The sequence below is a fragment of the Microtus pennsylvanicus genome, chromosome 12, assembly GCF_037038515.1.
Source record: "Microtus pennsylvanicus isolate mMicPen1 chromosome 12, mMicPen1.hap1, whole genome shotgun sequence".
Lineage (NCBI taxonomy): Eukaryota > Metazoa > Chordata > Mammalia > Rodentia > Cricetidae > Microtus > Microtus pennsylvanicus.
In genome coordinates, this window is record NC_134590.1 from 38,039,431 (window position 1) to 38,055,638 (window position 16,208).

Consider the following 16,208-nt stretch of genomic DNA (forward strand, 5'->3'; position numbering starts at 1 on the left):
GGGATGGGTTGGGTATGACTCACCCATCTTTCCACTGAGAGCTAATACCTATCTCTGTTGGACATTCAGATGTGATTCAGTCATGATAACCGCTGTAGAGGTTTTCAGGCTTCCTGCACACACTCCAGACCGACAGGCTTTTGCAGAGCCTCCATCACAGTCTGAATCTGTGGCTGCTACTTTTTCCTTTGCCCTAAGGGACCTGTCATAATTGAATTGTGTTTACAAGAGAATAGGTAACAAGACATCATTATAAAGTATAGCAGTGTAGCAATGTATGACTTGGTTGAATTTAAGTATTTCTAATATATTTGAACACAAAAGCTGAGAGGTGGTGGCACCTTTAATCCCAGCACTGGGGAGGCAGAGACAGGTAGATCTCTGAGTTTGAGGCCACCTAGTTCCAGGACAGGCCCCAAAGCTACAGAGAAACCCTATCTCGAAAAGCTAAAACAAACAAAAAACATGAAGTCTTTGAGGCAGAGACCCTAATTTAGTTTTCTTTGTCATGATGGGCCTGATACCAATCAATAGCAAAGTCTGGTGTTTGCTGGGAGTCAGCGGTAAAATATCATCTATCAAATGTGCAGGCCCTAGCTTGCTCTGTAATTTTCAGTCTGTTGTCCTTTCTTCACAGAGGCCCTAGATGTAGGGAGGGTTCACTCTGTGTTACTCAGGCGGTCGCAATCTGAGTTTAATTTTCTCAGGATCTCAGGGTCAGGAAACTGAGACTTCATTCCAGAGAAGTGCCAGTTCTCTCAGAGAGGACTAAACCTGGAGTATACCAGAAATCAGTGTCATGCACAGTGACTAGCTTGCTCTATAGTGCTGAGAGCCCGACTTCATTTTTCCTTCACTTTTGCAATTCAGTATTTATTTTTAGAAATAGTAGACAACACACCCAAGGTAACTTGAGGTTAAGAATTGCCACAACTAAATACATGAGGAACATGTCTGTGTGGAAGAAAGAAAATAAACTGAGCAAACAGCACATTTCTCCTTACATACAGTTATTGGAATATGTTGACGGAAAATTTAGCATATGAAATATATATCTTGAGATAATAAAGGAAGATGTTAGAATATTGGTTAAAAATGATACACTGTAAAACAAAAGTATAATATTCTCAAAATATTATATAATTGCATTAAAGGCATGTTGGTCACATGTTACAGTGGTTCTGCTGCTGGGTCTATTTGGGTGTGCGTACAACTGCCAGCCCCTTCTGCCCACCTGGCTCTCACTCTTTCCCATCACTTGTAAACCTATATTAAATATTTTTCTCCACAAACAAATCTCAGAAAACCCCTTTCTCTAACAATGCTTCAAAACCAAATGAACTTATATAATTCTTTATTCAATTCAATAACTGCATATCACTCTTTTATACCTTTTGCTCATTTTGCTCTCAAAGATATAAAATAGTCTTCCACACAGGGAAGAAGTCTGTTGTTCTTATCTAATATAGACTCACATTACATAGCTCAGGCTGGTTTGGAACCTTCAATCCTCCTCCCTCTGCCTCCAGAGGGATGGGGCTATAGACATGCACCACCATGTCAGAGCCAAAGATTTTAAGAAATTCAAAGAGGACTAGAGATGACAGGTTTTGATTTTAACTGTTCTGGGGCAGATAGATCCCTGTCACTGCACAGTTGGGCACTATCCCCTTCCCACAACTGCAGAGTCTTTATTTTCCTCTTCTTTAAACATTCCAAAGGTGCTTTATCAAAAGATAGGCTTCTGCAAGCCATGCCAAGTATCAAACATGTCCATGAACAATGCACAAAAACCATTAAACCATAAGGGAGGAAAGGTTACAGAATATATTTCTTTTAGTGGCTTAAGACTCATGTTTTTCCTTGATCAGGACTATCCTGCATGCGATTACAGGACACTCCCAGAATTCCTAAGGCAAACAACAAGAGTCTAGTTATTTTCTGCTTTAGGCTTCAAAGGAATGACACCCACTCAAAGTGAGGATAGTAAAGGAGGAAGTTTGCCTGATACTGCCCATCCCCACCACACTAGACCTGCCCTCCAGAGAAACGAACAGGTGTGAATTCAGAGCAAGTCAAGGCAAGAAGAGAAACAATTCATTGTCCTAGAATGTTAACTGTGTCTGATAAGTGAGGAGAGAGGACAGAGGGAAGAGACAAATGTTATCTGGTGCAAAAAAAAATGTGCCGTATCTTTTGGATATGTTATTATTTGACCAAAGAGAAACTCCCATTGTGTAATCCACAGCTGTATTTGAAGCGCCATATTATAGCACCGTGAAGCTATGCATGTGCTATCTGTAACTCAGAGGACCACAAAGAAAAGCAGACAGTGGCCTTCAGGAAATATTTTCCTTTGCTCTCTTCTTTGATGATCTCAGTACCTCCCGAGAGCTCGGATAACAGGCGTGCACCACCACACCTGGTTTATTCGGTGCAGATAATCATTTAATCCAGGGTTTTCTGCATGCTATGAAAACATGCCCAGCTGGGCTACATCCCCAGCTTTCCCCATGCCTCGGGCATGTGTATATTTCTCTTTACTCCACAATCAGGAAGGGGAAGGATTTCAATGACCAAGTCTAAAACCACACTGTGAACGGTGCACAGGCAGTCAATACTAGATTATTTATAACTAATCTTAATGTTATTTTACTTCTAAATGTTCTCAGATTTAATATCAACAGGCTTTCATGTGATAAAGAAATTGTTTCCATCCAATGGAGTCAAAACTATACCACCCTGGCATTTGAACAATTTTAAAATAAAGGGACTTCATGCAGTTATTTAAAAACATCAGGTGGGAGAGCATTGCTCTAACCTTGACATTATTTCTTAAAAGCAGAAAGGTGAAATTTCCCAGTGAAAGGAAAAGTATTCTTATCATCAAGGACAGAAGTGGACCACTAGAACCAGAGTAGTCTGTACAGACTTCATTAAAAGAAAAAAAGAACCTTTTGCTTTTCTTTACACTTTCCCAGAATTAGTTTTCCTTTTAAGGCTGGTTACCCTTTGCCCCATTCAGTTTGTAAGGGTGCTGCTTCTTACCTTTCTTCTCTGTGAGGGTCCCTGTGCCAGTAATTCTTGTTCTTACTGGTGATGCTGTCTCTTCTCACTCCGGCATCCATCTAGTTCCAAGCCCTGTTGGGACTCTCAGGATGAGCATGCAGCTCCACAGGCCCTGTGCAATCCATATGAGCATCAATATTCTCTAAAACTTGCAGAAAGTAGCACATGCCACCTGACTTAATCCTAATGTTCCTTATCTCACAGTATCTGCCAGAGTCCCCAAGGGATTCGGTTTTGCTGTATGCATTCACAGTAGAGCTCTCTCTCACAGGGAATGCTTCTGACGTAGGAATACTTGTGGGCTTTTCCTTTCATTTAACTCTTCAATTTTAGCAAGTATTTTAAAACTAGAAGGCTATACAATAATGAGTTATCTATAATCTGGAGTAAAATTCTTATATATGCAGTGAACTTTCTTTTTTTTTTTTTTGAAAAATTCGTATTAAGAAGTTGGGTTCCCACTACACCCACCTAACAAGATAATCCTAAGGGTACAGTAGAGACATACATACCATTGTGGTAACCAATAGCTCTTTAATTAGATTTAAGACCAGATCAATAAGAAGGAAATCATATTTGGTATGGAAACCTACCAACTACCCAGGGCTAGTGAAGTCATGGATTTGAATGAGGACCTACAGTTGCCACCAGCATAATCCCTGAACACTACTGTATTTGCTCTTATACCCAAATATGTGTAGTTCTCACCCTTCATCAAAGAAAATTCTCAATGCAACAGAGACTATTACAGAAAGCTATAACCACTTAAAATGTAGAGTTGTGGAGCTAATCCATGGATACATCTACAAAGCAAATTTCACAACTAAAGGCTAAAAAATATTGCACAAGAAGGACCAGAAACATTAGAAGAGCTGGAGAGTCAGGGAGTTTGCCGTAAGATTGTGTATCCTAGTAATTTCAAAACCTGAAACTCTAAAGTCTCACTAATATAACTGCTTAAACATGATCTAAGCAAGCACAACAATGGATATGGTAAAGTTGAATGGAGAGAATGGAGAGAGGGGACTCTGTAAGGCCTTACCTTAGACAGAGAACTGTACAGGAACTAAGGAATGCTGTGAATGGGAGACATAGACCTAACAAGACAAGAGTCCACCAATTTGTTAACCAGCACCAAATGGTCACAGACCTCAATATGCAGACATTACAGAGAGAAAATCCAGCCAGCTTCTCTCTCTCCCTTTCTCTCTCTCTCTCTCTCTCTCTCTCTCTCTCTCTCTCTCTCTCTTTCTCTCTTTCTCTCTCTGTGTATGTGTGTGTGTGTTTCTGTGTGTGAGCATGCATGCCGTGCTTCTTTTTAATGCTTTTTTTTAAAACAGTTTATTTTTTCACAATTATTTTAGTTTGTTTTCTAAGTAGAGGCCAGAGGACAACTTGTAAGACCATCTCTCCTTCCGTTGTGTAGGTCCTCGGGTCCTCAGGCTTAGCGGCAAATATCTTTACCTGCTGAGCCATCTGTCTGGCTTTCTTGTGAATTCTCTGAAAAATGAAATAAAACAAAATAAAACCTAACAAATATTTCAAGTTCTAAAATTTTTTAGTTGAACACATATTTCAATTTTAAATAATAGATTTATCCTTAGAGGGTGAGAATATATATCTATAAGCTTAGAACTTTATTAAATTAAGAGGACATTAATTGATACTTTCTTGTAAACAAAAAAGTGTCGTGTTTGAAAACAGTATACATTAAATTACAACTTGTGCTAGTCAATTTGAAATGTTTCCGTGATAATATAGTATTGGGTGCTGCAGTCCTGTAATGACCAGTTGCTGTTAGTCTAAGGATATTTGTAAGATACTCACAGGTAGAGATGGGCTTGGGCTTTATGAATTTTACATTAGTGGACTATGCTGTAGGTAACTCAGCCTTAGTTTTCTGAACATAGATTTACCTGTGTTAGATAGATCTATGTAACCTCGGGGCACTTTTAAACTGCTGCCTAAGGAATATGGTTGTTTCCCTTTGTGTTTGAAGTCTGCAATGTTCATTTGTTACCACTGTAGTAACTGCAGTTCTATAAATGTTCTTTGAAATGAAGATCCATACAGGGTTCATGATTGATTATTTCTGGGGTTTGACTGCTTTGCTGAAATAGTATGTGTATCACTGCTTTTCTCAACAATTTCACTGATTAAAATATCTGTGGAAAAGGGATTGGAGTGATAGATCAATAGGCAAGATCATTTGCTGTTCAGGCGTGAAGCACTGGCTTTGAATCCCAAGTACCCATAAATAAGCGAGGCATGCATTACAGACCTGCAGCCTCAGCTGAGGTAGGCAGATCCCAAGAGCTTGTTGGTTCTTCTTTGCCCTCCACATGTTTGTCATGGGTAGAAACACCTACACATTCGTGTATATGCTACACACACACACACACACACACACACACACAAATGCACACATACCACCATGTGAAAATAACTTCTATGGGCATACTGAATATTCATTTAATTAAGTCATTCTTTTTCCCTTTCGTTTTTATCCAATACTTTCTTAGTAAACATAATTATTCATAAGTTGGAAAATAACAAGCATTCCAAAACTATGTAAAACAGAAACAGTTACCTCAAAATACTATGGAGATAAAAAAAAAAGTAACAACTTTTCTTAGTAGACCCAAAGTTTAGTTGGTTGAGAAAGCATGTCAGTTTGCTTGGTTTTTCCTGGAGTCACCTGTACTCTGAAGCTTGTGTTTATTCTTCTCTGTATGGTTTTTAGATTTTGCCACATGGAATAGCTTGACCGTTGACCTCTTCTATTTGACTCCCTGTCTAACACTGTCTTGCCTGTGACTCCCAATAATCCTGCCATAGTTTCCTCAGTGCTGGCCAATTTAGGCTGTCACCACTCCTGACTCTTACAAATCTTTGAATGCGGTGTTTTTCTGTAACATGATGTCTCAGTACTAAAATGAAGATCTTATGCAATAACTTTGATATAATATCATATTAAAAGATAATTTATTCCCCTAGTGCATTGTTGAAATAGTTGCACTATTACAAATGAAGAGAGTCCCTTTTAAGAACTTTCCAAAGCAAATGAACATCTTAGATTTACTGAAAGGACAAACTATTTTTCCCTAATAAATATAGTGACAATTGACTCATTTTTTTTTCTGAGCTCTTACATAACCAAACACAATGGTGAATGGACTCATGAAGTAAATATCTTTTTAAATTTCCCCTTTTTACTCCAGGAAATAATTGAGGGTGGAGATGGCCAGTCAGCAGAGGCCCTGGCTTCTGGACACAAGAGAACTTGTCTCTGAGATCTGGGATAACAGAATCCCAGAGCTGACTGCACACAAGCGTACTTCCTATGTTCTATTGTGTCTTTCTATACATTATATAATACTATATCAGGAAGAGGAAGCCCTGCAAAGATTGGGCTTACTTCTCAGTTTTAGCTGAACTGTAATACAGTCCTCTTTTCATTTTATGTATTTTATCATTTTCTTGAGCAGATAGCTGGAGGAGCCAGGCAGAGCCAGCCTTGAGGCTGCGCCAGGAGCTCTGATAATAATGAGTCACCTCTTGATGAGAGCACAGCAGTAAACACACCATGGAAATAAAAGGATGAAGGAGGACTTGTTACTGAGACAAGTCAGATGAGCACTGGGGATAACTCCCAAAGTGCCGTCTCTCAGAATAAAGAAAGCAAAAGGCTTTTCTTACAGGGAGATCTCTTAGTTCTTAACTTCTACAAGGAAGAAATGTAGTTGAGAGACACAAAGGATAAAGCCAAAGTGTATTCAGCAAATCAGGCAAGTGCTTCAGAAGGAGATTGAGGCTTTCTCAAACACAGTAGCTTCTGTGTTATGAAGATTTATGAAACAGATGGTGTATTTGTGAGATAAAGTGACCATTTTTCCTCCCACATTATTGTAGACCTGATTGTCCTTGTAGGGTGTTTCATGCTCTAATCCTCCGGAAAAGCCCACAATGGTGGTGAGGATAATGGTGCTGATGTTACAATAGAGGCAGACTCTGAGGGTGCAGACCCAGACCCAAAACTAGCATATATTATGCACAGAGAGTGGTCTGGTATTTTATGTCTGATACATTAGGAACAGCCTCCTGGCATCCTCAGGGACAATCAACTACAATGTGGTGCTCCTGACCATCAGGAGAGGAGACAGCTGCCAGGATAATAAATAAATAAATATTTAAAGAAAAAAAGAGCTGTAACTTTCTGAGTGACACTGTCAGTCCCTCCTTTACAAAACTGTTGAGAGTTCAAGGTTGATTTCATGAGCATTGTTTGAGATGTTCTCATGCTTCAAGGAAAAGGCATTTTGTTATTTTTTGAGGGTTTTAATTGATTCTAAATAAATTTTCAGTTTTTTAATGTTAGCACACAAAGCAACATGTTTCCTCATGTTATATCCATATATGTCATACTTTGTTCTTATTTTTTTTGTCCCCAAACCCATCTCCCTTGCCCCTTCTCCACTTCTAGCAGGTTGCCTTCATCTCTAGTTCTTTGTTCTGCTTCTTTTTGAAAAAGACATTTTATTTTTAATTATGTGCATGTATGTGTGCATATGTGTCTATGTGTTTAGTTGCCTGTAGTTCTTAGTTGGGTTATTAGCATATTTATTACTGTTCTCCTTGTTTATGTCATCTTTAGGCAGCCATGGCCTAGAAACTTCATGTGTGTAGCTCTTCTGACATTTCTAAGAGACATAATCTCACAGAAAACTTCCTGTTACTCTGGATCTTATGGTATTTATGCCCCCTCTTCCACAATGATCCCTGGGATTTATGTGTCAGAATTGTTTTATAGGTGTATTAGATGGGACTGGGTTCTACACTTTTATTGTGATTAGTTGTAGTTGTTTGTAATGGTCTATGCGGCAGAGAGTAGTTTTCTTGATGAGGGGAGAGAATCACATGTATTTGTGGGTAAAAAGATATAGGTTGGAATGTTGATGTGGGATTCCCCTCTGTATACTCTGAATATGTTTTATTATCATGGGTTAATAAAGAAGCTGCTTTGCCCTATGGAAGGGCAGAATAAAGCTAGGCAGAAAAACTAAACTGAATGCTGGGAGAAATAAGGCAGAGTCAAGGAGACACTATGTAGCTGCCAAAGGAGAAAGATGCCAAAACCTTACTTGTAGACCACAGCCTCATGAGATACACAGATGCATAGAAATGGGTTAATTTAAGATGTAAGGAATATACCTATGCCATTTGCCAAGCTGTGTTGTAATTAATATGGTTTCTGTGTTGGAAAGAGGCAGCTTATTTGTCCCGGCCACCCAGAACCAAAATAATCACACAGCAACCGTATTAATTGAATCACTGCATGACCCATTAGCTCTAGCTTCTTACTGGCTGACTCTTACATATTAATTTAACCAATTTCTACTAATCTGTGTATTGTCACATGGCTGTGCTTACCGGCTAAAGTTCTGGCTGTCTCCAGCATGGCTGCATGGCTTCTCTCTGACTCTGTCTTCTTTCTCCCAGATGCAATTTAGTTTTCCCTGCCTACCTAAGTTCTGCCCTAACAAGAGGCAATTTCTTTATTCATTAATGGTAATCACAGCATACAGAGGGAAATCCCACATCATTTCTGTGTGATTATTCAGGTCTGGATGGTCAGGAATCATAGAGCAGTCTCTGTTTACAGAATGTAGTTAGGGATTGTACTGGTTTATTAAAACGCAGGTTGTAAGTTTTCCTCCCAGATCCACGGCCTCACTCTAAGTAGTTGCTTAGTTCCTGTATGATAAACGATTTTCCTCTTGTCAAGTAAGTATGAAGACCAGTTAGAGAGTTGTTGGTTACTGCCAGGGCATGTATACTCATACTGAACCCTCAGAGTTATTGTGCCCTCGTAGTCATTGTTGTGGTTCATTGGTGCCTAGTGGAAAAGGTTCTTTCCTTCCTCTGAAAACTTGCACAGCTATGCTGTCTGGTTTCCTGATAGCTAGACCTCAGAGAAGAAGCTTTGAGGCCAGATTCAGCACAGATCCTCTGGGCCCTGTATCTGAAGTGTGTAGTCTCTTCAGTAATAGGGACTTATACTCCACGTATGAAAGACAGCCAAATGTAATAGGAAAAGCCTATAATATTTTAGGGGTCACTTGGACAACAATGACCAAAGAATTAAAAGAGGACTTTTTAGCCCTGATGATGGGATTTTTGTTCATGATTGCTCTTGTGGGAGCATTGTCAGTCCAGATAAAAAAAAATTTATTTAAACTATATATCTTATACACTGACTTATATGTTTTTTATGTATTTCAGGTAGGTAGTTAATAGTTTGATTCCTTATGACTTTTTCAAATGTTCTTACTGTTATTTTACCCTCCTTCTTCCTTTTCTGTACTTGTCTCCCCCTCCCAATTTAGAGGCCTCCCTTTTCCCCATTTTCCGCTATAGATCCCTTGAACCCTGTTTTCCCCCCTCTATTGCTCCTTCACCCCTCCATTCTCTACAATGGCCTCCTTTTACTTTCCTGATTTCTGTAGTTCAAGGGTCATATTCACATCTGGATATTAGGTGATAGGAACCTCAGAGAGAAAACATGGAATTGTAACAGAGACAGTGCTTTGGTTTCCCACCCACCCATACCCAAATAATCACATAGAAACTATATTAATTAAAACATTGCTTGGTTGATGACTCAGAAGTATTTCTAGCTATCTCTTACATCTTAAATTAACCATTTCTATTAATATATGTATTGCCACAAGGCTGTGGCCTACCAGTAAAGTTCTGGCTTCTTTCTCCTTTGGCAGTTACATGGCTCCCTGTATTCAGTTTAGCTTTCCTCACCTAGTACTATTCTGCGCTGCCATAGGCCAAAGCAGCTTCTTTATTAGCCAATGGTAATAAAACATATTCACAGCATATAGAGGGGAATCCCACATCACGAAATGTTTGTCTTTCTGAGTCTGAATTACCTTGCTAAGTATAATATTTTCTAGTTTCCTATTTTTGCCTTCATACTTCATGATTTTCTTTTCCTTTTAAGTTGATGTTAAGAATTTGTATATATTTCAAACAAATAATTGGGCCATAGATTGTGGGACGGTATCTGGGCTTTCTGTTTCATTCTTTTGGTGTTATGTCTAGTGTTTCATTATTGGTTTGCTGATTTGATTAATGTAGTTTTAGACTAAATATTCAAATCACAGAGTGTGTGTCTTCTAATCCCACTGTTCTTTGAAAATCTATATTAACTATTCTAGCTCATTTGTATTTAACATGTAAACTTTCAAGTCAACAAATATTTTTAAATTCTGCTGGATTTTAAAGTCCATTGGAATATTATTTGGGGTTATTTTTTAGAATTTACAAACACACACACACACACGTACCATTATAAGGATAATTGACATTTTAATAACAGAGAGCCTTCCAGTTTATGAATGTGGTATATCTGTTGAAGAATTCTTTTTTTTTTCTTTTTATAGTCAGGTAGTGATAGCATATGCCTTTAATCCCACTACTTGGGAGGCAGAAGTAAGCAGATCTCTTTGATTTTGAGGCCAGCATGGTCTACAGAGGGAATTCCAGGACAGGTTCCAAAGTTACAAAGAAACCCTGTTTCGAAAAACAAAAACAAAACAACAAAAACATTCTTTTTTATTTTTTCCCTCAGTAATCCTTCAGCTTTTACTGTGCAGGACTTATTCATTAAAATTAATTTAGTGATATTTTATGTTTATATGTACTATAAGAAGAATTGAATTTTAAAAGTTAGTTTTTTTTTTCAGTTGTTCACTGCTAATATGTCAAACTATTAGAGTTATTGACATTTTCTCCTGAGATTTTTTGCTGTCCTGAATAGTTTAAGAACCTGTGCTGACACCTACCTATTATCCCCATACTTAGAAGGCCTAAAGAGTAGCATCAGGGCCACTAGTTTCATTTCTGACTGGGATACAGATCGAATTCAAGACTGACCTGAGCTATGTAATAAAGCGCTGCCTTAAAGCGGCATCTAGTTTCCACAGTGGGTGTGGTAGTTGGCACTCCCACCAGCAGCAGGAGAGTGCTCCCCTTGCTCCACATCCTTGCCAGTGTGAGCTGCTACTTGTGTTTTTGATCTCAGCCATTCCGACAGATGAAAAGTGGAACAGAGGAGGAAGCGATCTGGCAGAGAGGGGTGGTGGCAGGAACGACTGTGAGAAGGCGAAGGGAGGGGAAATTGTGGTCAGGATGTAATCTGTGAGAGAAGAATAAAAGTTAAAAACAAAACAAAACAGCAGATAAGCCAACCAAACACATATAGGGTGATTCCTTTCCTTTACACATATGCAGGCTGCAGGCATTTAATATTAATTTGTTCATCTTGTTACTTAGGCTAAAGCCACTGCAGTGCTGTGGACACAAATGATGGGAGATCTGGTAGGGAAAGCATTCAGGCTTTAGTTACTGCTTTGTGCACCTCTTTTATAAAATCCCATTCTAGGTTAAAGAGGCTTACTGTTAGGTGTTGATAATTTTTATTATAAATGGTTAAGTCTTGTTATAGCAATATATTGCTGCATTTTTATTACATTGTTTTTCTACTACCAAATAAACATTAATTTCTTAGCTTAAAATTTTACTTACTTATATTATTCTTTTTATGGATTGGTGGACTTGATTTGCTAATATTTTGCATTTGTGTCATGAGCAATGTTTATGTATAAGTTTTGATTGTTTGGTGATCATCCACATTGGGTTAGCAAGATAACTTGAGAAACAAAAATTTGTCATGTTTTTCCCAATGTATTTTTTTTAGGATTTTATTTCTTTAATTATTTGAATTTACACTTGAAATGTTTGACCTTGGAGGTTTTGTGAGTGGATGACTCAATACTAAGTTTAATTTTTTTGGTAGAGATAGTGCTATTAAGTTTTTATTTAACGTTTGCTGATGTAATGATTTGGATATATCAATAATATGCAGTTTGTTAATGCTTTGGACCTTTTCTTACTAATCTCTCTCCGGCATTCTCAGGTTTTGTAATAAGGTCTTTTCTTTCTTTTCCCTTCTGATATTGTTCACCTTCATCTTCTATCTCTCTCCTATTGTCTTTCACTGAAATTTATCCATTTTGTATATCCTGTAGAAGCCACCTTTTATAATAGTAAGTTTTAAATTTTGTTCATTTTCTATTTCATTGATTTCTGTTCTTTTGTTATTTCTTGGTCACTAACTCCTTGGGCAGATGTTTGCCTAAGATAAATAAGCCTCCATCCTTCCCTTTAGATTCTTCAACCAAACTTTCTTCTAGCTGTAGGTACTTTATACTTTCTTTTGTACACTCTCTGCCCTGCCCCTGTTGTTGCTGTTTTCATGCTGTTGTCTCATTGTATGCATGTCATAGCTGACATATGCAGAAGAAGTATTTTTATATTATCTTCTTAGGACATATATTTTTGATAAAATGTGATAAAGGTAATATCAAAATAACTACATAAATGCATTGATTCAATTTCTTTCTGATATAAGTTAATAATTTTGAAATCAAATGCATATGAACATGGACAGATATATTTTTAGAAAAATTTTGAGTGTTACAGGTAGGGGATTTAAATGATTTGAAATATCTGGTGAAATCTCTATCTTGAATGCTAAATACAAAAACAAATTGGTGGATATGTCCTTGATCTGTAATACAAGTCAGATCTACATTTGAGTATGTATGTTTCTGCTGAAATCCTAAACTTAGGAGGATGTATAACCCCAATATACATCTCACATTTAGAGCAGTATAATAACACAACTTTTCCTTTTGCTTTAAGCTATTTCCGAGACAGAAGATGTGCTACTACCTCAGCTGGAAAATCTTTGACACTGAAAAGTGAGTCTCTGCATCAAACTCTCATAAATTAGTTTGTCCTCAGGTGATCACCCTGAAGTAGACTAAGGGTTGAGTCATGGCAGTGGCCTGCTGGCAGCCTAGGGAGTAATGCAGATGACTGTCCTCACTTCCATATTACATTAGAACCTTAGAGATAAGTGAATACAAAAGAACTGAACATTGCGACTCTTGGAAATTTGCGCATACTTATATCAATATTTGTTTTAAATGCAGTCTTCATTTATCTTTAGTCAAAGGTATTTTATTCAGATGAATTGAAAGCTTTGTGGTGGTCTGAGCTACAGAATAATTATATCTTAAAAAATTTTGTTATGGTGAAAAGTTTGACAGCCTTGCTTTGGTAAATAGATAACTTTTCTATTTGCTATTTGAAAATCTTCTTATACACGTTCCAGAACATTTGTACACACACACACACACACACACACACACACACACACGAATCATATATACATATACATGTATATATATACATATATACACATACACACACACACACACACACAAGTGACTGGCTACTGTATTTTTGGAAACAGTTGCCCTAGAAAAAGCACATGTTTTGAGGTTTATTTCCTATAAATCCATGCAGTTTGAAGATACAGGATGTTTTCTTGAAATTACTCCTCTACAAGTCTGTTACCAGCTGAGAGGGGTTATGTCAAATGAGGTCTAAGGTTTTAAGTGATACTTCCATATTATTTTATTGAACTGCTTACATTTGTTTACTGAGTATTAGAATTTAGGTCCTTCCTTTTAAAATTTTCTCGTTTTTTTTTTTGAACCAGCTTAAATGGCACTGTAGCAATTTCTGTTGTACATAGGCAATGTGATCTTTGTTACATTCATGTGGGTCTTGTAGGCTAGCAGGGCCATGTGTAACTGTTTCTAAATCCAGAGCTAGTGACCTCATTGTCAAATGAGTGATATATATTACGAAGACCATGGGAAGAGTTGATTTGGGAGGTAAGAATTGGGCATATCATTTTGGACTGTTGTAGAACAATCTTTAAGTTGTGATGTTGCTATAGAATAATTAAACAGTGCTTTTATATTTTTTGCACTCTTCCATCTTAATCATCTCCTCCATTGTCATCCTGTAATTCCTCCAAAAGATTCAAATGAGGATAATTCAACTTCCATCTTTCCTTATGGAGAGACATTTCTCTTCCAGAGACTAGAAAGTTCCAAGGTTAGTCTCATTCATTTTATTTTATGTTCCATAAGCAGTTATTTGTTGTGTAGCTTATCCATGCCTTTTCACTTGCCTATGAACTATTGGAATGGTGCTTTACTATGAGATTTGCCAACAGTAAATTTTCAGCTTGGTCGGTTATGATAATCTATGCCTCTAGCTATGGGTTATGAAGACACATTTTCACTTTGACTTCAGAAGTATAGAATACTGCATTGAACAATGCACAGTGTAACTTGCCACATTAAAATGACTAGACATTGATAAAGGATAAACCTCCCTAGGCTTTTCTTGGCCCTATCTACGGAGATAGTCTTCCTGAGTCTGGAAGTTTCTGTTCGTACATTTTATTCAGGCTAATAACTGGAGTTTTGTTTCCAGTACTTCTCCTCATTTACTATTTTATTTCTTAGACTTGATAAAAGAAACTTGGGAGAAAAGTACATACATATCAGAAGCAGTTAAGGAAGTCACTCAGTGGCAAAGTACTTGTCTGACATGTGTAAGGCCTTGGATCTGATCCATAGCTGCTCTCAATAAGATAAAACAGAAACTGCTAAAATCCACAACCAAACAAATCATATAGGGGCGTTAAAGTTTGTAAGTTCTACTGTTAGTTGCATTGTATATTCTTACTTAATATACTGAGGTAATTTAAATACTGAGGACATCAGAAATTGATGTTTTCATTTAAATTGTTTTTGAACTGAAAAATGATCTCAGCAATTAAATTTGTTTAATAAAAAGCTCAATATTGTAGGTGTTGGTAAAGTGTAGCTACACCATATGTAATTACCTAAACTAACTGCAAAACAATGAATGCATTTTTTTTTTAACAGAAGAGATCTATAAAGAATGAGTTTTGGCCCCATGAGGACACAGTCAAAGATGATGCAGCCACTATAAGGAACTCAATCTTAACCAAGTCAAGGTATGCCTGTGACTGCTGAAAAACCTCTTCACAGAACAAAAGGCTGTAAGATGTAGATGTTTTACTCATTCTATAATGTTGCAGTTCTAAGAAAGGAGCTTATCTGGTCAAGTTTGGAGCTTTTCTTTCCTTCCTGGATGTTTTCTGGGCAGTATTCATTTTAATACTTGAGCTGGCATGTGTAAAACGAGGAGTTGCTTGAAGTCTAGAAACTAAGTGCTATTCAATAGCGGGTTATTTTTGTCTCCTACTAACTGTGTCTGTTCATCCTTTTCTAATGGAGCGAGTATGTGGTGATTGTACTCGCATGGTTCTCCCTAGAAAATTGATTTGATGTTTATTAAGCTTAGTTTCCTCAGCTCTGGTTGTGCATTATACAAAGCATCTTAAAGACACAGTAAGTTAAAAAGACATAGAGATTAATATAGAATATCTCACTTATAAAATAGAAATAGAATAACCAAGTATTTTTTCTGCAATGAATTTGCTTTAAAATATACATTAAATGCATGTTTGACTCTAAAGTTTCTGTAATCAGAGGACCCTCAAATATGTATTGTATATTTTGAAAACATGGGACATTCTTGTAAGCATGCAACAGTTTATTTGCCATTAGGTCTTTGCTTTTGAAGATGGGCTACATGTTAGTACAGAGAAAAAAGGGACTGTTCAAAACCACACCCAGCTTAGAATTGTACAAATGTAATAAGTCCTTTGTTTTAGAAATTCACTGTTAAGAAGAATACATGATGGCTCAGTTATTTAGGTAAGACAGAGACCCAAACCTAGACTTCCTATTTCTCTCAGGTGGAGTTGGGCTTTAGTATGCTAGATTGTTACTCATATTCACTTTGCTTTCTACCTTAACTTTCCAAAGCTAATATTCTTGTGAACTTACTTGAGTTAAAAATAAATAATGCATCCTTAGTAAGTAATAAGAATCTTTTATGATACAAAATAGGCAATGGATAGGTTACACGACTATTTAAAAATCAGTGTTTAGAGTCTTAAAACTGAAAGATGTATTCTGTCTCATTGATTATCGGAAAACTTCTTTGTAATGAGATTTATTTCATATAAATTATTGAACGTATTGTGTCGTTTCTGAAATCTGTAGGAATATGCTTAGCCTTTAAAAGTGCATTCCAGTAAATATTAC

The 16,208-nt window shown here is 37.1% G+C and overlaps 1 protein-coding gene across 2 annotated transcripts in view; it reads left to right on the forward strand.

Annotated features, from left to right (window-relative positions):
• Arap2 (ArfGAP with RhoGAP domain, ankyrin repeat and PH domain 2) overlaps positions 1 to 16,208 on the forward strand; it is a 152,675-nt gene that overhangs the window by 1,750 nt on the left and 134,717 nt on the right. For both annotated transcript variants that reach the window (XM_075943488.1, XM_075943489.1), the window contains exons 2-4: positions 12,847 to 12,905; positions 14,039 to 14,115; positions 14,958 to 15,049. In XM_075943488.1, coding sequence (XP_075799603.1) covers positions 12,847 to 12,905; positions 14,039 to 14,115; positions 14,958 to 15,049 — 228 coding nt within the window. The remainder of the gene's footprint in view (positions 1 to 12,846; positions 12,906 to 14,038; positions 14,116 to 14,957; positions 15,050 to 16,208) is intronic.